General features: G+C 48.6%; 1 protein-coding gene across 1 annotated transcript in view; it reads left to right on the top strand.

The window, feature by feature from the left end:
• The window catches only part of sptbn5 (spectrin, beta, non-erythrocytic 5), a 400397-nt gene that overhangs the window by 193839 nt on the left and 185489 nt on the right, over window positions 1–21069 (top strand). The window contains exons 37-40 of the mRNA XM_072486950.1: window positions 1952–2143; window positions 8350–8505; window positions 11730–11921; window positions 14765–14854. Coding sequence (XP_072343051.1) covers window positions 1952–2143; window positions 8350–8505; window positions 11730–11921; window positions 14765–14854 — 630 coding nt within the window. The remainder of the gene's footprint in view (window positions 1–1951; window positions 2144–8349; window positions 8506–11729; window positions 11922–14764; window positions 14855–21069) is intronic.

Genomic DNA, 21069 nt, shown 5'->3' with positions numbered 1-21069 from the left:
GAGAACTTGTAAACTCCACACTGTCACCTAAGGCAGGAATCAAACCTGGGTCCCTGGCGGCATGAGGCAGCAGTGCCACAGTGCTGCCTTGGGTCGGTCTAAGTTTAACTTGCTCAGAGTACATCAAGCTTTATTTAACATGCTTGTGATGGGTTACATTGTGTAATACTCTCTCAGGGTGAGCTGGGTTGTGTTCAACACACAAGCCGTGGTGTCGTCAGCATACATGTAAATACAAATGTTATGTTATACGATGATGTCACTGAGGACAGCTTATGGAATACAAATAAGATGAAGGCAGTACTTAGAATTATAACAGAAGAAGGCCATTCGGCCATCGAGTCTGTATCGACCCTCTGAAAGAGCACCCTTCCTAGGCTCACTCCCCCACTCTATCCCTGTATCCCCACCTAACCTGCACATCTTTTGAGCCTAAGGGGCAATTTTAGCATAGCCAATCCACCTAACCTGCACATCTTTGGACTGTGTGGAAAACAGAGCACCCGGAGGAAACCCACGCAGACACGGGGAGAAAATGCAAACTCCACACAGACAGTGACCTAGGAGGGAATCAAGCATGGGTCCCTGGCGCAGTGAGGCAGCAGTGCTAACCACTGTGCCACCATGCTGCCACTAGAGGTAACCGTGTGGGAGCAGGAAGGGAAGTCATTGCAAGTGATACTCTCGCTGTGGCGAGATAGATCATAATGGAACCAGCAAGTGCTGCTCCCTCCACCCACGTACTCCCCATCCCCCACTCCACCCCCAGCCATCTGGACAGCTGAGAGAAGAATTGGAGGATGACGTGGTCAACAATATCAAAGGTTGCAGCCGGATTGAGGTGGTCGAGGAGAGAAACGTAACCTTTGTTAAAGTCAAATAGGATGTTATTTGAGACTTCGAGCAGTTTATATACTTGACAGGGGCAGAAATCTGAATGCAGGGAATTAAACATTGCATTCTATGAAAGGTGTTTATGGGAGGCTAAAGGACTCTGGAGAGGAAAGAGAGGCTAGAAATGCAGCAAGGCTGGCAGCAGGGCGGCGCAGTGGTTAGCACTGCTGCCTCACGGTGCCGAGGTCCCAGATTCGATCCCGGCTCTGGGTCACTGTCCGTGTGGAGTGTGCACATTCTCCCCGTGTCTGCGTGGGCCTCACCCTCACAACCCAAAGATGTGCAGGTTAGGTGGATTGGCCACGCTAAAATTGCCCCTTAATTGGAATTCTTTTTTTTTAAAGGATGGTGCAGTCAAGTGTTTTTTGTTGTGGCAAGGTGCGATGAGGCAGATTTAAAGGACAGGGTGATATTGCTTGAAGAGAGAGAACCATTAACAATACCAACTAACATGGGGACCAGGAGGGATAGCTGCGTGTTTAGTAGTTTCGTGAGAATAGGATTGAGAAAGCAGGAGGTGGGTCTTATGGACAAGTTGATCTCAGAGGGCATGAGGGGAATTAGGAGAGAAACTACTAGAGAAAGACCAGAGTTCAGAGCTGGGGATGGGGAGATCCTTCAAGGATGTTTGGCCAGGTGGGCTCATGAAAAGGAGGAACACAGCTGAGGCAGCTGATTGATGGTCTTGATTTTAGTGGTAAAGAAATCCCTAAGCTCCTCATAGGTGTTGGTAAGCTGTTGGTTTGTCCTAAAAACACTGCTGATTCACTACCATCCTTCCTAGGTCTGGTTTATATATGAATCCAGTCTCACCAATAAGATTGAGTTTTAACTGTCTGCTGAAATTGCCCAGCAAGCCTCTGAACTGGCGCAACAGTTCAAGAAGCCAGCTCACCACCATCTTCCAGGGATGGGCAATCACTGGTGGCTTTTCCAATCGTACCCATGTGCCCAAGAATGAATAAGATAGAACTGCATTATTCCTGTGTGTGATGAGAGCCCAACGTTGGTCTGCATTACTGCTGCAGGCAGTGAGCGCTGTATTGTTTTGTTTCAGGTGATGTCTCTGCAGGAACAGGCCGGCAAGTTGAAAGAAGAAAGTTTAAAACAAGACGATGCCAGCCGCGTCCAGCAGAAGCTCAACACCGTTCTGGAGCGGAGGAACCGTATTAAGGAGCTATCCCAGAGCCGCAAGAGAGACCTGAGCACTGCCCGCCTGCTGGCCCGGTTCAACCAGGACCTGACTGAGGTATAGTACTCTTGTGCACCTAGCTATCCAGACAGGGGCCTCACATGACAACAGTTTACATAGCTGGGCTTATGGGCAGCGCTCTCGTCTCTCAGTCATAAGGATTCCGGATTTAATTCCTACTCCAACGACCTGAGCACAAAATCAAGGCTGATGGTTCAAGACTGAGGAGTGCTGCACTGTTGGAGGTGCTATTTCAGATGAGATCTTAAACTGAGGCTACATGTGCCTCCTCAGGTGAATGCCATGACACTATTTCAAAGAAGGCCGGGAGAGTTCTCCCTGGTGCCCTGGTCAATATTTATCCCTGAGTCAACATTACTAAATCAGATTATCTCATCATTATTACATTGCTGTTTGTGGGAGCTGCCGTATTTCCTACATTCCAACAGTGAATACATTTTAAAAGTACTTAATTGGCTGTAAAATGCTTTGAGACATCCTAGCGCTATATAAATGCAAGTCTTTCTTTTATTTAAAATGTGAGCAGCCAGCCCAGAATCTCCACACTGCGTGGACGGACACACAGCTCCAGCCAGACTAGTCACTGGTGTTTTTTATTCCATTGCCTGAGCAGGCCAGGCCGTGTTTACAGAGCAGACTAAATGCCAAGCAAGCAAATAAAGTTCAATTTTTACTGCGCCATTCATAACCTCAGGATACCCCAAAGCACTTTATAACCAATTTATCTAGCTTCCCTCTAAATACATCTCCGCTATTTGTCTTCAGGAATCCCTGTGACAGGAAGTTCCACATTCTAACCACTCCCTGGTTAAAGACATTCCTCTTAAATTCCCTAACTTATATTTATGAACCCCTAGTTCTAGTCCCACCACAAAATGGAAACATTTTCTCTTTGTTTACCCAACTAAACCCTTTCCATAATCTTAAAAACCTTTGTGTGAGGTCATGCCTCTATTTAAAGAAACCAGCCTGTTTGGCCTTTCCTGATGGATATAACCTCTCAGTTGATGGAGGTTATCACCAAAGCTTTGCACTGCAGCAGAGAACCTTTGCTAATGACCCTCATCACAGTGCTGGACAGCTGATTGAGAGCAGATGTGGCTGCTGGACCAGGCAGCGACTGCGACTGAGCTCATTCTGGCAACAAGTGGCAGGAGACGGAGACGGTAATACCTCCAGAATGAGATCATGGCTCCGAGCGGAACAAAGGATTATTGCAGGCTGTCAGAATGTTCCACACAGTGGCCGTGCCCGAGGGATTAAGAGGCAGGAATCTGTGAGAAAGTTCAAGAGGCATGTGCCTCACGTTCGCATTTTCACATAGACGTGAAGTTATCTCAAACCCTGATCTACAGTTAGGAAGTGTTATAGGATTCAGCTCAGACTGAGCACATTCAGTCAGTATTGAGCCACTGGTGTGAAATGAGAATGGATAGGGGGAGCGCAGTGGGCAAAATTCTTTGGTCATTCGCTGGCAGCGGGCTTCGCTGTTGACGGGTTTCACTGGCAGTGGGCTTCGCTGGTGACGGGTGTCACTGGCAGTGGGCTTCGCTGGCGACGGGTTTCACTGGCGACGGGTTTCACTGGCGACGGGTTTCGCTGGCAGCGGGATTTCGCTGGCGATGGGTTTCGCTGGCAGCGGGATTTTGCTGGCGATGGGCTTCGCTGGCAACGGGATTTTGCTGGCGATGGGCTTCGCTGGCAGCGGGATTTCGCTGGCGATGGGCTTCGCTGGCAGTGGGATTTCGCTGGCGATGGGCTTCGCTGGCAGCGGGATTTTGCTGGCGATGGGCTTCGCTGGCAGTGGGATTTCGCTGGCGATGGGCTTCGCTGGCAGTGGGATTTCGCTGGCGATGGGCTTCGCTGGCAGCGGGATTTCGCTGGCGATGGGCTTCGCTGGCAGCGGGCTTCGCTGGTGACGGGTTTCACTGGCAGTGGGCTTCGCTGGCGACGGGTTTCGCTGGCGACGGGTTTCGCTGGCGACGGGTTTCACTGGCGACGGGTTTCGCTGGCAGTGCAACCCCACTGTGAAATCCCACTGACAAACAGCAGGAGTGGAGAATCCCACCACCAGCATTTAAGGGAAATGGTTGGTGTGTGTGGTGGGGTGATGATGTTAGAATTGCTCCAGTTTCTGTATGTAATTAAACCTTAGTGAGTGCATTACTGTGTTGTTACACTGGATTCCAAAATTCCCCAAGGCTGTGCATATTCTGAACACGAGCAGTAAAGTGAAGAAAGTGTTTGCAATGTGTGTGTGTGTTCATCGCCATGCTCCAGTTGCTATTTGTCTACTGTGTGTTATAACTTGAGGCAGGCGATACACCCTCTGATATGTGGATTAAGAGGAAAATTTGCTATGTTCTACTTGCCTGATAGAAAGAACAGATGGTTTAATGTGAACAGCACAGCAGGAGTTTCCTGTTCCTGGTACAGTTACAAACTTAATCCATTACTAACCCTTGGAATGATTTTAATGATTCGTGGAATGGCGAAGCAGACTAGATGGGCCAAATGGCCTACTTCTGCTCCTACGTTTATGGTCTAATAGTATTGAATGAGAGCTTGGCCTGGAGCCATTGAACCTCTGGGTGGCTGAGAGTCCTGTTTGTCCTCCTCCTGCTCTCAACCTCTCTCTCTCACCCTCCCTCTTTCCCTGTCTCTTCCCCTCCCTCCTTTTCCCCCTCTCTCCCTGCCTCCCATTCCCTGCCTTTTACACTCCCTCCCTCTCCCCTGCTTCTCTCCCTCTCCTTCCATTTCTCTGCCCCTCCCTCCATCTCTCCCTCCCACTCCCTCCATCTCTCCCTCCCACTCCCTCCATCTCTCCCTCCCACTCCCTCCATCTCTCCCTCCCACTCTACCTCACTCTCCCTCTTTATCTCCCTCCCTCTTTATCTCCCTCCCTCTTTATCTCCCTCCCTGACCCCCTCCCATTCTCCCTCCCCTTCTGTGCCCACACTCCACCCTGGGTTCACCTAAATATTGACAGGGGTGAGAGGCTGTTGGGAGGGGTGATTATTTGTGTGAACTGGCTACCTATCGATTGCATCTTTCTGTATGATAATCTGGGTTTTAGACCAATATGTGTGAGAATTTGTGCATTTGTGTTTGTGAGTTACCACGAGTGTGTGTTCGTGAGTGTGCACATGTATGATTTACAATAGTTGGAATGTTGTGAAGCTGACAGAACAGCGAGACCCCCCACATCACCACTTTACGAGATGGCCAGTCACATCTGTTACAGTCAGGTTGTGTGTGTTTGTGTGAGTTACAGTGTATGTCTGTTGCATTATATGTGAGTTACAATGTGTATATTGTGTGTGTGTGTGTGTGTGGTTTTTTTTCCCGGCAGCCTTTGCGCAGAATATACCCAAGTTCCGTGAGGCGTCAAAATCAGAATCCCGCCCAAAGGCATGTCCAAACGCCGTGTGCCAATGGTGGTTTTAAACCTACTTCGTCAAGCTTACCCACGATCTACCGGCCTTCCCAGCGAGGCCGCAGCCGGGCAACGTTCAGTACTGGTCCACACAAACCAGGGCATCCTTGCACTGCCACCCTGGCAGTGCTCCTGCTGACTTTGCAGTGCCACCGGGCACCTTGGCAGTGCCTTGGTGCCCGCATTACAGGGGGAGGGCAACCAGGGGTCTACTGAGCCAAGGTGCCCGGTGGCACTGCAAAGTCAGCAGGAGCGCTGCCAGGGTGGCAGTGCAAGGATGCCCTGGTACTAGAGTGGCGCTGCCAAGGGTCAGGGCTTGAGGGGAGAATGCCCATGAAAGGAGGGTGGAGGGGGGTATGAAGAGTGGGGGATGCAGGGCTGGTAGGAAGGGGCCTCTGGGAAATTGGGATGTGATGGGTGGGAGCCTTGGAGAGAGGGGCCTTTAAGGGGGGTTGAGGGGAGCCTGAAGAGAGACCCTATAGTGGGGAGTCCTCACTTGGGGGGGGGGGGGGGGGTAGGGTAATGGCCATTGTTCTGGGGGGTGATATTGCCCATGGGTGGGGGGGGTGAGGGACCCACAAGCTCACTTAGAGATCGGCGCACCCTTTCAAAATGGCGGCCCGATCTCGGAGTTCAGCTCCCCAGTGCTGAAAATAATTCAAGTGATGGCTAAACCAGAGAGAAACTCCCCAGGACCCAAAAACATGACTGAGGGCAGGATTTAACCAAAAGGTTTCTAAGTGCCGCGAGCTTCCCAATGCTTAGCCTGACAAGGCCGTCACCGATATAAAGCATTAATTGATCCACTTAACGAGGCCCCACTGGCTTCATGGAGGAGGTCATTGATCTTCTTACAGCACTGGGCTCTGGTCCTCCTGATCACACTCCACGAGCTGACTGCCGCTGCCACTTCCTCCCAGGGGGCACTGGCTGCCCTATGGCTGACCCTCTGAGAACCTTGGGGGGACAGGGCACCCCTTTTGACCTCTATCGTGTCCAACAATTTGCCTAGGTCAGCATCCCATAATCGTGGGGCTGGCCTCCTCGGTGGCATGGCTGTGAGATGAGTGGGGTTGGCTGTGTGGGAGCGGTTTAAGTGCTGCTCTCCCTTGTTAGAAAGGGGCTGGCGAGCAGGGTCCTGGCGAATCAGTCGGCGGGGCCATCATTTGCAGCATGAAGCCCCGTGGAGCCTCGCTAAATGACCAATTAACGTTTTATAGCGGTGACGGCCTCGTGGGTTGAGTGTCGCTACCACACTTGGAAACCTTTTGGTTAAATCGCGGCGTAGTGTAGGAAATGTAGCAAGCAATTTGCTTATAGCAAAATCTCACAATCAGCAAGAAGATAATAGCCAGATCATTGGTTTTAATGATGTTGGTTAAGGGATAAATATTGGCCAGAACACCAACAAAATCCATAGAATTCCTTCGGAGCAGAAGGAGGCCATTCAGCCCATCGAATCTGCACCGAAAGAGCACCCTACCTAGGCCCATTCACCTGCTCTATCCACATAACCATGCACAATGACCATGGCCAATCCAGCTACCCTGCACATCTTTGAACACTAAGGTGCAATTTAGCATGGCCAATCTACCTAACATACACATCCTTGGACTGTGGGAGGAAACTGGAATACCTGGAGGAAGCCACTGCAAACACGGGGAGAATTCATAGAATTCCTACAGTGCAGAAAGAGACCATTTAGCCCAGCGAGTCTGCGCCGACCCTCTGAAAGAGCACCCTACTTAGGTCGGAATTGAACCTGGGTCCCTGGCGCTGTGAGGCAGCAGTACTAGCCACGGTGGTGCCCTGCAGCCTGCGCTTCTATGAATCGTGCCACAGAATCCTCTACATCCACCAGCATTAGCTTATCCGCAACTAAAACCTTCATCCATGCTTTTTGTCACTTCCAAACTTGACAATTCCAGTACTGACCCTCTAGCCTCTCAGTATCCCTCCTCCATAAACCTCAGCTCATCCTAACTCGCACTGGGTCCATTTGCCTGTTTACTGTTGGCCTGCACCTCGTTTGGCAAGGCTTCAATCTTAAAACTTTTCATCCAGTTTCAAATCTCCCTATGGCCTCACCCTCCTAAAACCCACAGTCCAAAGTTGTGCAGATTAGGTGGATTGGCCATGCTAAATTGTCCCTTAGTGTCCCAAAAAAGGGTGGATGGGATTTCTGGGTTACGGGGTTGGGGTGGAGGTGTGGGCTTGGGTAGGGTGCTCTTCACAAACCTCCGAGATAGCTGAGCTCTTCTAATTCTGGCCTCTTAAGGATCTCTGGTTTTAATCACTCCATCACTGGTAGCTGTGCCTTCAGCTGCTGAGGCCCTTAAGCTCTGGAATTCCCCCACTAAAGTTCTCCACTTTCCTCCTTTATGCCTCTTTGACCAAACCTTTAGCCACCTGTCCCAGTATCTCGTCTATCTCAGTGTCAATACTTAACAAATTACACGGTTGTGAAGCATCTTGAGCTATTTTTCTACAATATATTAATGTATGGTGTTGTCAATGTCATTTGGATGATCTGTATTGGTGGACAAATCAAAATCAAGAAGCATGTTGTCCAGCCATGCATGAGATACAGAAAAGGGGAATTCGGAAGAAAAACTATTGGTGCGTGAATGACAGCATCCAAAAATATGCTGGATAATTACTCAAGGAGAATATGAAAAGGACAAAGCAGGAAAGGAGGGATGTGTAAAGTCAGCCTGGAGAAGTCTAGTGAATATGTGGAAAGAACCAAATGGCTTGCTGTTGCTCCTGCCTATTATATCTGTTTGTGTTATGTTCCTCTTCCTAGGAGGAGAGCTGGATCAGCGAGAGGGTGAAGAAGTTAAAAGACAATTCCTCTGCGGATATTAGTGACCTGCAGGGCAAGCTGAAGCTACTTCAGAAACACCAGGCATTTGAGGCTGAGATCCTGGCCCATCAGGCTATTATTACAAGTGTTACAGAGGTAAGTATTACCTTCATTTCTCTGTTAAGTGTGAGATACTAGTTGTCTGCAGCTCAGTGAAGTCCACTTGGTGAGTTGCTGGTGTTCCACAGACTATCTAGTGTGACACATCTCACCCAAACTCCAAACCTGTTCCTGTTCGGCCCGAGTGGCATGGGGTTGGGTCTTGACCTAATCTCAAGTCATGTTGCTGTTGTTTCCATTGGGATAGTCCTCCTTGGCTCTGACACCAGGGGCAGTCCACCAGGGAGTGAAAAATGACCTGGACTAAATCCAATTGATTGCAAGGGACTTTTTCTTAGCAAGACAACGGATACCGTAAACAGAATGTGCCTCCTCCAGGCTTTCTCCTTCCTTTGTGCTTATGAGAAAGGCATTGTACTTTCTATGTCATGCTGTATTTTGTACATTTCTCTATACCTCCTGTGTCAAACATTGTTTCTTGCATGCTGCGGGGTCCCTCCTGTATTGCACAACAACTCTGTGTTGACCGCGGTGCTCTCACCTCGCAGTCAGAAGACCATGAACCCAAGCCCCACTCCAGAGACTTGAACACAAAATGGGCTTTCAGGAGTGCTATGTTTCTGGTGAGATGTTAAACTGAGGCCGCAGCCTCTGAAAAGGACATAAAAAAAACCATAGCTTTGTTGGAAGAAAAACAGGGGGAGTTCTATCAGAATTTCAAGGGATTCCAACCTGATATCAATTGGTCACCGCAAACCTTTTCATTATCCCACAGCAGATATCTAAACAGTAATTCACAGTTCCAAACAGATCATTTATTACTGTCTGTGTGGAGTTTGCACATTCTCCCCGTGTCTGCTTGGGTTTCCTCCGGGTACTCCAGTTCCTCCCACAGTCCAAAAATGTGCAGGTTAGGTGGATTGACCATGACAAAATTGCCCCTTAGTGTGCAGATTGGATGCGGTCACAGGGATAGGGTGGAGGATGGACCTAAGTAGGGTGCTCTTTCAAAGGGTGGGTGCAAACCCGATGAGCCAAATGGCCTCCTGCACGCAGGGATTCTATGACATTACCTGTTGGGTTACTGAACAAAGTTCAATGCATTGTCCACTTCTTCTTGTTCAACTTCTTTAGCTTTAGGTATTAGGTTCCTGGCAGCATTGATGTCCACCAATACAAGCATGTTTTCAAACTCTGTATCTGATGTTTCACGACTTATTTTCTTTATTCTCCAAAGCACAAGTTATTTGATTCAACAGTAAGGTGCAGCCCATTAGGGAGTGAAGTATGACCTGGTCCACACCAGCTTAAACCTTTTTTATACCCAGCAAGTTTACACATCTTGAGTTCAAATGTACATAAGCACTTCCTGCTCGTATCCAACATCTTGCATGGTACATAACTGGTTTTCTACCCCTCTTTGGTCTGGACCGACTGTTAACCATTGTTACATTTATTAGCTTAGTTCATTGATTCTTTACCGCAATTGCTGATGAATGTCTCCCAGGTACTCATTAGTCTTCACTTTCCTGAGACCACCAACCTGTTTGCACAGGGAGTTCAGTTCAAACATGCAGTTTACATTTAAGAATTATTCAAACTATTGCATTTCTAAAACTACTTGGGTTACTGCACCGTTAAAATGTACTTGATTAATGTTCTATCAAAGACAGATTCCTATCCTTACGACAGTATTTAGACAGAGGAGTCAGTCAAACAATTTTTAGTAAATTAATCCTTGACAATTTTATCGTTTTCCATGGTGTCTTCGACAAATTAATCCCTCCGTTAACATCACTTAAAAACAAATATCTGAAATTATCACATGGCTGTTTGTGGGAGTTGTGTGCAAATTGGCTGATGGCAGCACGGTAGCACAGTGGTTAGCACTATTACTTCACAGAGCCAGGGTCCCAGATTCCCGGCTTGGGTCGCTGTCTGTGTGGAGTCTGCACATTCTCCCCGTGTCTGCGTGGGTTTCCTCCGAGTGCTCTGGTTTCCTCCCGAAAGTCCCGAAAGACAGTCGTGCTGTTAGGTAATTTGGACATTCGGAATTCTCCCTCAGTGTACCCGAACAGGAGCCGGAGTGTGGTGACGCCGGGATTTTCACAGTAGCTTCATTGCAGTGTTCATGTAAGCCTACTTGTGACAATAATAACGATTATTATTATGCACCTTTCCTTTAGAATCATGGAATTGCTACAGTACAGAATGAGGTAATTCGGTCCATCGAGTGTGCACCGACCCTGACAAACAGCACGCTACCTAGGCCCATTCCCTTGCCCTATCCTCATACTCTGTAACAGCTCCTAACCAACCTTTGGTCACTAAGGAGCAATTTAGCATGGCCAATCCACCTAAGCTCCACATCTTTGAACTGTGGGAGAAAACTGGAGTACCCGGAGGAAACCCATACAACAATTCAAAATTACATAACCGGCTGCAAAGAGCCTTGTGACTTTCACAACTAAATGCCAAGTTTTTTTGGACCTCATCTCTTATGACTCCCTGTATCCCCGATACTTATTGTGACACAGTACTTCCCATATTATTGGTGCATCCTGGGCACAAGGGACGGAATTCTCCGACCCCCTGCCGGGACATGGTCCCACACAGCGGGACCTGGCTTGTAGGCCGGCTAGATCGGGGCCCACCAATCTGCGGGCGGGCCTGTGCCGTGGGGGGCCCTCCTTCCTTCCACGCTGGCCTCTGTAGGGCTCCGTCATGGCCGGTGTGGAGAAGAACCCCCCTGCACATGTGCAGGAAACACCCTGGCGGTTCTGCGCATACGCCAACTTACACCGGCCCTTTGGTGCCGGTTGGCGTGGGGCCAAACCCTCCGGCGCCGGCTTAGCCCCCGGAAGTGCGGAGGATTCCGCAACTTCCGGTTGGCCCGATGCCGGAGTGGTTTGCACTACTCTTGGCGCTGGGCCATTCGGCCAGTTGTGGGAGAATCCCGCCCAATGTCTCTCCTGGATAAAAGCAAAATACTGCGGATGCTGGAAATCTGAAGTAAAAAGGGAAAATGCTGGAAAAACTCCACAGATCTAGCAACATCTGCGGATAGAGACACAGTTAGTGTTTCTAGTCTGTAAGACGAGACACATGGACTAGAAATGTTAACTCTGTTTCTCTCTCCACGGATGCTGCCAGGCTTGCTGAATTTTTTTTCAGCATTTTCTGTTTTCATGTCCCTCCTGGAGTTGTATTGCTTTGAAGAAGTCCACCTCACTGTGCGTCTTGAATTTACACCAATACAGACAGGTGAGCTGCTGCTGTCTGGACACCACCCCAAATCCAGCGAGATCCGTCGAAGTATGAGGATGCTACTAGAATATTGGGAGCAGCTGAAGGTAGCAGTAGCCGCACGTGGAAAAATGTTGGAGGACAACCGGGATTTCCTGGAATTCCTGCAGAAAGTCGAGCAGGTTGAGGCATGGATCAGGGAAAAGGTAGGAATGGTGTCAGGGAATTCCCTGGACTCTGCCGCGAATTTGCAAGTTTACTGGGCTTCTGATCCATCCAGACATCCCATTGGGAGTTGGGCAGGATGATTATCCGGCGGTGCTGGGAGTGGTTACATAAAACAAAAGCTTTTTTTGTGATCATACCAATCTTGGGCATAGCTTCCAACTGTTTAAATGGGTAAGTTCTACAAAGAACAAAGAAATGTACAGCACAGGAACAGGCCCTTCGGCCCTCCAAGCCCGTGCCGACCATGCTGCCCGACTAAACTACAATCTTCTACACTTCCTGGGTCCGTATCCCTCTATTCCCATCCTATTCATGTATTTGTCAAGATGCCCCTTAAATGTCACTATCGTCCCTGCTTCCACCACCTCCTCCGGTAGCGAGTTCCAGGCACCCACTACCCTCTGCGTAAAAAACTTGCCTCGTACATCTACTCTAAACCTTGCCCCTCTCACCTTAAACCTATGCCCCCTAGTAATTGACCCCTCTACCCTGGGGAAAAGCCTCTGACTATCCACTCTGTCTATGCCCCTCATAATTTTGTATACCTCTATCAGGTCTCCCCTCAACCTCCTTCGTTCCAGTGAGAACAAACCAAGTTTATTCAACCGCTCCTCATAGCTAATGCCCTCCATACCAGGCAACATTCTGGTAAGTCTCTTCTGCACCCTCTCTAAAGCCTCCACATCCTTCTGGTAGTGTGGCGACCAGAATTGAACACTATACTCCAAGTGTGGCCTAACTAAGGTTCTATACAGCTGCAACATAACTTGCCAATTCTTATACTCAATGCCCCGGCCAATGAAGGCAAGCATGCCGTATGCCTTCTTGACTACCTTCTCCACCTGTGTTGCCCCTTTTCAATGACCTGTGGACCTGTACTCCTAGATCTCTTTGACTTTCAATACTCTTGAGGGTTCTACCATTCACTGTATATTCCCTACCTGCATAAGACCTTCCAAAATGCATTACCTCGCATTTGTCCGGATTAAACTCCATCTGCCATCTCTCCGCCCAAGTCTCCAAACAATCTAAATCCTGCTGTATCCTCCGACAGTCCTCATCGCTGTCCACAATTCCACCAACCTTTGTGTCGTCTGCAAACTTACTAATCAGACCAGTTACATTTTCCTCCAAATCATTTATATATACTACAAAGAGCAAAGGTCCCAGCACTGATCCCTGTGGAACACCACTGGTCACAGCCCTCCAATTAGAAAAGCATCCTTCCATTGCTACTCTCTGCCTTCTATGGCCTAGCCCGTTCTGTATCCACCTTGCCAGCTCACCCCTGATCCCGTGTGACTTCACCTTTTGTACTAGTCTACCATGAGGGACCTTGTCAAAGGCCTTACTGAAGTCCATATAGACAACATCCACTGCCCTACCTGCGTCAATCATCTTAGTGACCTCCTCGAAAAACTCTATCAAGTTAGTGAGACATGACCTTCCCTTCACAAAACCATGCTGCCTCTCACTAATATGTCCATTTGCTTCCAAATGGGAGTAGATCCTGTCTCGAAGAATTCTCTCCAGTAATTTCCCTACCACTGAAGTAAGGCTCACCGGCCTGTAGTTCCCTGGATTATCCTTGCTACCCTTCTTAAACAGAGGAACAACATTGGCTATTCTCCAGTCCTCCGGGACATCCCCTGAAGACAGCGAGGATCCAAAGATTTCTGTCAAGGCCTCAGCAATTTCCTCTCCAGCCTCCTTCAGTATTCTGGGGTAGATCCCATCAGGCCCTGGGGACTTATCTACCTTAATCTTTTTTAAGACACCCAACACCTCGTCTTTTTGGATCTCAATGTGACCCAGGCTATCTACACCCCCTTCTCCAGACTCAACATCTACCAATTCCTTCTCTTTGGTGAATACTGATGCAAAGTATTCATTTAGTACCTCGCCCATTTCCTCTGGCTCCACACATAGATTCCCTTGCCTATCCTTCAGTGGGCCAACCCTTTCCCTGGCTACCCTCTTGCTTTTTATGTACGTGTAAAAAGCCTTGGGATTTTCCTTACCCCTATTTGCCAATTACTTTTCGTGACCCCTTCTAGCCCTCCTGACTCCTTGCTTAAGTTCCTTCCTACTTTCCTTGTATTCCACGCAGGCTTCGTCTGTTCCCAGCCTTTTAGCTCTGACAAATGCCTCCTTTTTCTTTTTGACAAGGCCTACAATATCTCTCTGACCTGATGATGTGCCCCCCCCTCCCCCCCTTGACTTGGGGTAAACCATGCACCCATTCAATAAGCATCTGCTGGCTGCTGTATGTTTGAAGAAATCACTTTATTCTTTTGGCACGTCTTTACTTTTACATTCACTTGTGCCTTTATTGTGGACTCCATATGTGTCTAATTAGACTGTTGAAATTCTTATTGCGGGTCTGTTATTTATAGCCCACCTTTCATACTGTGGCTATTTGAGATGGTCAGCAGGATCAATAATGGTGACTAAAATGACAAAATTGCAGCAAGAAAGATAGAAAGAGCTAAAATGGTTACTTTGGGAATCGGAGCTGATATTTCTTGCAACTTAGAAATCGAGTGCAGGTGGGACACTGCTCGAGAGGCCCTGGTCATTCCCATCTGGGTGCAGCACTTGCCCACTCAACCATCAGGTTTAATTCGACAGAAAATGTCCACGTTTTGACTTGTCCCTCGAGGCCTGGTTCCCAGGGAAGGGAGGGAGCCCTGTTCAATCTATTACTTATGGATAGAATCAGTTGTGCATTGCTATAGAAAATGTATTTATTCACTGACCAAATGACTGCAATTCTAAATGCATTTTCTGTTCCTTCCCATTTTATTTCGCACACAAACAGGAGGTGATGATCAATGTGGGTGATGTCGGCAAAGACTACGAGCACTGCTTACAGCTGCAGAAAAAGCTCAGCAGGTTCCGAGGAGCAGGGGTAGGTACTGGCCTCTGGGCATTATGGTATATCAGCTGTGTCAACGGAGCCTCTGCCCCTTCACTTTCATACGAGTATTATCAGCCAGTATTCCTTTCACACGTTCGGGCAGAGTTGTGCTCAACAGAATGAGGGAAGTCAAGGTGCAGTGGGTTTCTGCCAGCTCCTATCATCCCATCAACATTGAGGATTCCCAGGGTAGGTTAAGGTAAGGTAACGTCATCATAGTCCCAGATGACCATAGGCTGCTTTCACCTTTAAGGGGGAGAGCTGACTGGTGATGGTTTAACCTGAGTGTCACAACACCTCAATCAAGGGGCAAGGTTGAGAAGGCGGGGCCTTCATGAATAACCTCAGCCGGTACAAGAATTGAACCCACGCTGCTGGCCTTGCTTGACATCACAAACCAGCTGTCTAGCCAAGTGAGCTAAACCAACCCCCTGGGGTAGGTATGGGTTAGGCGAAGTGCAGAGTAAAACTCTTTCTACACTAGCTCTTTAAACACTCCCTGGATGCGTGCACGTAAAGAGTATGGGCTCGATTCAACTAAATGGGAATTATGTCTCACAGCGAGCACGTTTAGCCACGTGTTACTCGGTGGTCGCAGTGCTGAGAAGGTTTGCACTGAGTGCTGAATTTGGTGCATTTGAGTGCTATAGTGAGAGTTTGGTGACTGAGGGAGTATAAGGCTTCATTTTTATCTAAAGTCTAGTTTTTCTTTTATTTAGTTAATTAACTTAAAAGTTGCTGTTTGGTTTAGAAGAAGGTGAATTTTCAATCAGCTTTAAACAAAGCTTCTACTTGTAGGCACTTGCAGCTGGAGCTTGTTAATTAGTTAATTGGATTAGGCCAGTTTTCAGAGGCTAGATTCACAGTATAAAAGTGATCCCCTACAGTGCAGACTTTATTTGCACTGAGTGCTGAATTTGGTGCATTTGAGTGCGATAGTGAGAGTTTGGTGACTGAGGGAGTACTGAATTTGGTGCATTTGAGTGCTATGGTGAGAGTTTGGTGACTGAGGGAGTTGGGTGAGGAGGGAGTAAGGTGATCCTTTCATTTTGTTTCCTACATTTCCGCAAAGAGTGAGAAGAGAGCCAGGAGTTTACAGAGAGTGCAGCTGACTGGGAGCAGAGTCGGAGGGCGGAGATCCAGTTGGTCCACAGGGCAGCTATATTCTGTAAGGTAAGAGGGGATGGAGGCTAGGCCAGTTGCATGCTCCTCCTGTAGGATGTGGGTGGTGAGGGATACCACCGGTGTCCCCGCTGACTATACCTGCGGGAAGTGCACCCAACTCCAGCTCCTCAAAGACCGTGTTAGGGAACTGGAGCTGAAGCTGGATGAACTTCGGATCATCCGGGAGGCAGAGGGGGTGATAGAGAAGAGTTACAGGGAGGTAACCACACCCAAGGCACAGGACAAGAATAGCTGGGTTACAGTCGGGGGGGAAAAAACCAAACGGGCAGACAGTGCAGGGATCCCTCGTGGCTGTTCCCCTTCAAAACAAGTATACTGTTTTGGATGCTGTTGGGGGGGGGGGATGACCCACTGGGAGAAGGCCCTAGCGGCCAGGTCTCTGGCATAGAGTCTGGCTCTGGGGCTCAGAAGGGAAGGGGGGAGAATAGAAAAGCAATAGTTGTAGGAGATTCAATGATTAGGGGAATAGATAGGAGATTCTGTGGTCGCGAGCGAGACTCCCGGAAGGTATGTTGCCTCCCGGGTGCCAGGGCCAGGGATGTCTCGGATCGTGCCTTCAGGATCCTTAAGGGGGAGGGGGAGCAGCCAGAAGTCGTGGTGCACATTGGTACCAACGACTTAGGTCGGAAAAGGGGTGTGGAGGTAATAAATGAGTTTAGGGAGTTAGGCTGGAAGTTAAAAGCCAGGACAGACAGAGTTGTCATCTCTGGTTTGTTGCGGGTGCCACGTGATAGCGAGGCTAGGAATAGGGAGAGAGTGCAGCTGAACACGTGGCTGCAGGAATGGTGTAGGAGGGAGGGCTTCAGGTATTTGGATAATTGGAGCGCATTCTGGGGAAGGTGGGACCTGTACAAGCAGGACGGGTTGCATCTGAACCAGAGGGGCACCAATATCCTGGGAGGGAGGTTTTCTAGTACTCTTCGGGAGGGTTTAAACTAATTTGGCAGGGGAATGGGAACCGGATTTGTAGTCCAGCAACTAAGGTAGCCGATATTCAGGACGCCAAAGAGTGTAATGAGGCAGTGGGGAAGGGAACACTGACAAAGGAGAGTACTTGCAGGCACGGAGATGGGTTGAAGTGTGTATACTTCAACGCAAGAAGTATCAGGAATAAGGTGGGTGAACTTAAGGCATGGATCGGTACTTGGGACTACGATGTGGTGGCCATCACGGAAACTTGGATAGAAGAGGGGCAGAAATGTTTGTTGGAGGTCCCTGGTTATAGATGTTTCAATAAGATTAGGGAGGGTGGTAAAAGATGTGGGGGGTGGCATTGTTAATTAGAGATAGAATAACAGCTGCAGAAAGGCAGTTCGAGGAGTATCAGCCTACTGAGGCAGTGTGGGTTGAAGTCAGAAATAGGAAAGGAGCAGTCACCTTGTTAGGAGTTTTCTATAGGCCCCCCCAATAGTAGCAGAGATGTGGAGGAACAGATTGGGAAACAGATTTTGGAAAGGTGCAGAAGTCACAGGGTAGTGGGTGACTTCAACTTCCCAAACATTGAGTGGAAACTCTTTAGATCAAATAGTTTGGATGGGGTGGTGTTTGTGCAGTGTGTCCAGGAAGCTTTTCTAACACCGTATGTAGATTGTCCGACCAGAGGAGGGGCAATATTGGATTTAGTACTTGGTAATGAACCAGGGCAAGTGATAGATTTGTTAGTGGGGGAGCATTTTGGAGATAGTGACCACAATTCTGTGACTTTCACTTTAGTAGTGGAGAGGGATAGGTGCGTGCAACAGGGCAAGGTTTACAATTGGGGGAAGGGTAAATACGATGTTGTCAGACAAGAATTGAAGTGCATAAGTTGGGAACATAGGCTGTCAGGGAAGGACACAAGTGAAATGTGGAACTTGTTGAAGGAACAGGTACTACGTGTCCTTGATATGCATGTCCCTGTCAGGCAGGGAAGAGATGGTCGAGTGAGGGAACCATGGTTGACTAGAGAGGTTGAATGTCTTGTTAAGAGGAAAAAGGAGACTTATGTCTGAGGAAACAAGGTTCAGACAGGGCGTTGGAGGGATACAAGATAGCCAGGAGAGAACTGAAGAAAGGGATTAGGAGAGCTAAGAGAGGGCATGAACAATCTTTAGCGGGTAGGATCTAGGAAAATTCAAGGCCTTTTACACATATGTGAGAAATATGAGAATGACTAGAGCGAGGGTAGGTCCGATCAAGGACAGTAGCGGGAGATTGTGTATGGAGTCTGAAGAGATAGGAGAGGTCTTGAACGAGTACTTTTCTTCTGTATTTACAAATGAGAGGGGCCATATTGTTGGAGAGGACAGTGTGAAACAGACTGGTAAGCTCGCGGAAATACTTGTTAGGAAGGAAGATGTGTTGGGCATTTTGAAAAACCTGAGGATAGACAAGTCCCCCGGGCCTGACGGGATATATCCAAGGATTCTATGGGAAGCAAGAGATGAAATTGCAGAGCCGTTGGCAATGATCTTTTCGTCCTCACTGTCAACAGGGGTGGTACCAGGGGATTGGAGAGTGGCGAATGTCGTGCCCCTGTTCAAAAAAGGGACTAGGGATTACCTGGGAATTACAGGCCAGTTAGTCTTACTTCGGTGGTAGGCAAAGTCATGGAAAGGGTACTGAAGGATAGGATTTCTGAGCATCTGGAAAGACACTGCTTGATTAGGGATAGTCAGCACGAATTTGTGAGGGGTAGGTCTTGCCTTACAAGTCTTATTGAATTCTTTGAGGAGGTGACCAAGCATGTGGATGAAGGTAAAGCAGTGGATGTAGTGTACATGGATTTTAGTAAGGCATTTGATAAGGTTCCCCATGGTAGGCTTATGCAGAAAGTAAGGAGGCATGGGATAGTGGGAAATTTGGCCAGTTGGATAACGAACTGGCTAACCGATAGAAGTCAGAGAGTGGTGGTAGATGGCAAATATTCAGCCTGGATCCCAGTTACCAGTGGCGTACTGCAAGGATCAGTTCTGGGTCCTCTGCTGTTTGTGATTTTCATTAATGACTTGGATGAGGGAGTTGAAGGGTGGGTCAGTAAATTTGCAGATGATACGAAGATTGGTGGAGTTGTGGATAGTGAGGAGGGCTGTTGTCGGCTGCAAAGAGACATGGATAGGATGCAGAGCTGGGCTGAGAAGTGGCAGATGGAGTTTAACCCTGAAAAGTGTGAGGTTGTCCATTTTGGAAGGACAAATATGAATGCGGAATACAGGGTTAACGGTAGAGTTCTTGGCAATGTGGAGGAGCAGAGAGATCTTGGGGTCTATGTTCATACATCTTTGAAAGTTGCCACTCAAGTGGATAGAGCTGTAAAGAAGGCCTATGGTGTGCTAGCGTTCATTAACAGAGGGATTGAATTTAAGAGCTGTGAGGTGATGATGCAGCTGTACAAAGATTTGGTAAGGCCACATTCGGAGTACTGTGTACAGTTCTGGTCGCCTCATTTTAGGAAGTATGTGGAAGCTTTGGAAAAGGTGCAAAGGAGATTTACCAGGATGTTGCCTGGAATGGAGAGTAGGTCCTACGAGGAAAGGTTGAGGGTGCTAGGCCTTTTCTCATCAGAACGGAGAAGGATGAGGGGCGACTTGATAGAGGTTTATAAGATGATCAGGGGAATAGATAGAGTAGACAGTCAGAGACTTTTTCCCCGGGTGGAACAAACCATTACAAGGGGACATAAATTTAAGGTGAATGGTGGAAGATATAGGGGGGATGTCAGAGGTAGGTTCTTTACCCAGAGAGTAGTGGGGGCATGAAATGCACTGCCTGTGGAAGTAGTTGAGTCGGAAACATTAGGGATCATCATGCAGCTATTGGATAGGTACATGGATTACGGTAAAATTATATAGTGTAGATTTATTTGTTCTTAAGGGCAGCACGGTAGCATTGTGGATAGCACAATTGCTTCACAGCTCCAGGGTCCCAGGTTCGATTCCGGCTTGGGTCGCTGTCTGTGTAGAGTCTGCACATCCTACCCGTGTGTGCGTGGGTTTCCTCCGGGTGCTCCGGTTTCCTCCCACAGTCCAAAGATGTGCGGGTTAGGTGGATTGGCCATGATAAATTGCCCTTAGTGACCAAAATTGCCCTTAGTGTTGGGTGGAGGTGTTGACTATGGGTAGGGTGCTCTTTCCAAGAGCCGGTGCAGACTCAATGGGCCAAATGGCCTCCTTCTGCACTGTAAATTCGATGATAATCTATGATTAATCTAGGACAAAGGTTCGGCACAACATCGTGGGCCGAAGGGCCTGTTCTGTGCTGTATCTTTCTATGTTCTACGTTCTAAGCACATGGCAATATGTGACTGTTGTATAAGGGGCCTCAGTGGGGAACACGTGGCCGCTGCTGCACATAGCCCCGTTTTGTACATTGGAGAGCACTGCCCTCCGGAACTCCCCAGTGTAGTGAGAGATCAGGCAAATCTCCGAGACTCCCGAAGCGATCCCCTAGCCCCCCTCTACACCTCCCCAACACCCATGCAGGGCATTCCCGGCCCGATCGCACGCACCCAACCTGGGCCACTGCCAGGATGTCAAGTTGGCTCTGCCGAGGTGCCAGACTGGTACTGCCAGGGTGCCCAGATGGCACCAGAAATGCCAGTGCACCACGCTGCCCAAAGGGCATGTGGCTGGGGTCCTCCGATCCCTTGGGAGAGTCCCACGAGTGCCGTTCAGTCTTGTCCCCGTTTGAGGGGACCAGCGCTCGCCCGAGGTCTCCCAGGTGAAGGGGATGAATCCCAAAGCCTCGGGAACCTTGGGAATCTTCGTGAGTGTATGCTGGTGCTGTTGGGGAGGGTTTAAATTAATGTGACGGGGTGGGAACCGATGCAGGAAGTCGGAGGGAAGTAAGGTGGGGACAGAAACAAAAGGCAATAAGGGGAAAAGTGAAAGGATGAAAATCCAAATTCCATATCAAAAAGGGCCACAGTACAGAGTACAGCGACTGTGGATAAATCAGTGAATGGGTCCAGAAAGGCTTAAGAGAAATAAAACACAGGGAGAATGTACAAAACATGACTGGACAGATGGTCTGAGGGGCATATA

Source organism: Scyliorhinus torazame, chromosome 2 (assembly GCF_047496885.1).
Source record: "Scyliorhinus torazame isolate Kashiwa2021f chromosome 2, sScyTor2.1, whole genome shotgun sequence".
NCBI lineage: Eukaryota > Metazoa > Chordata > Chondrichthyes > Carcharhiniformes > Scyliorhinidae > Scyliorhinus > Scyliorhinus torazame.
Note: the sequence above shows the minus strand (reverse complement) of the source record. Positions and strands in the feature narration are given on the sequence as shown.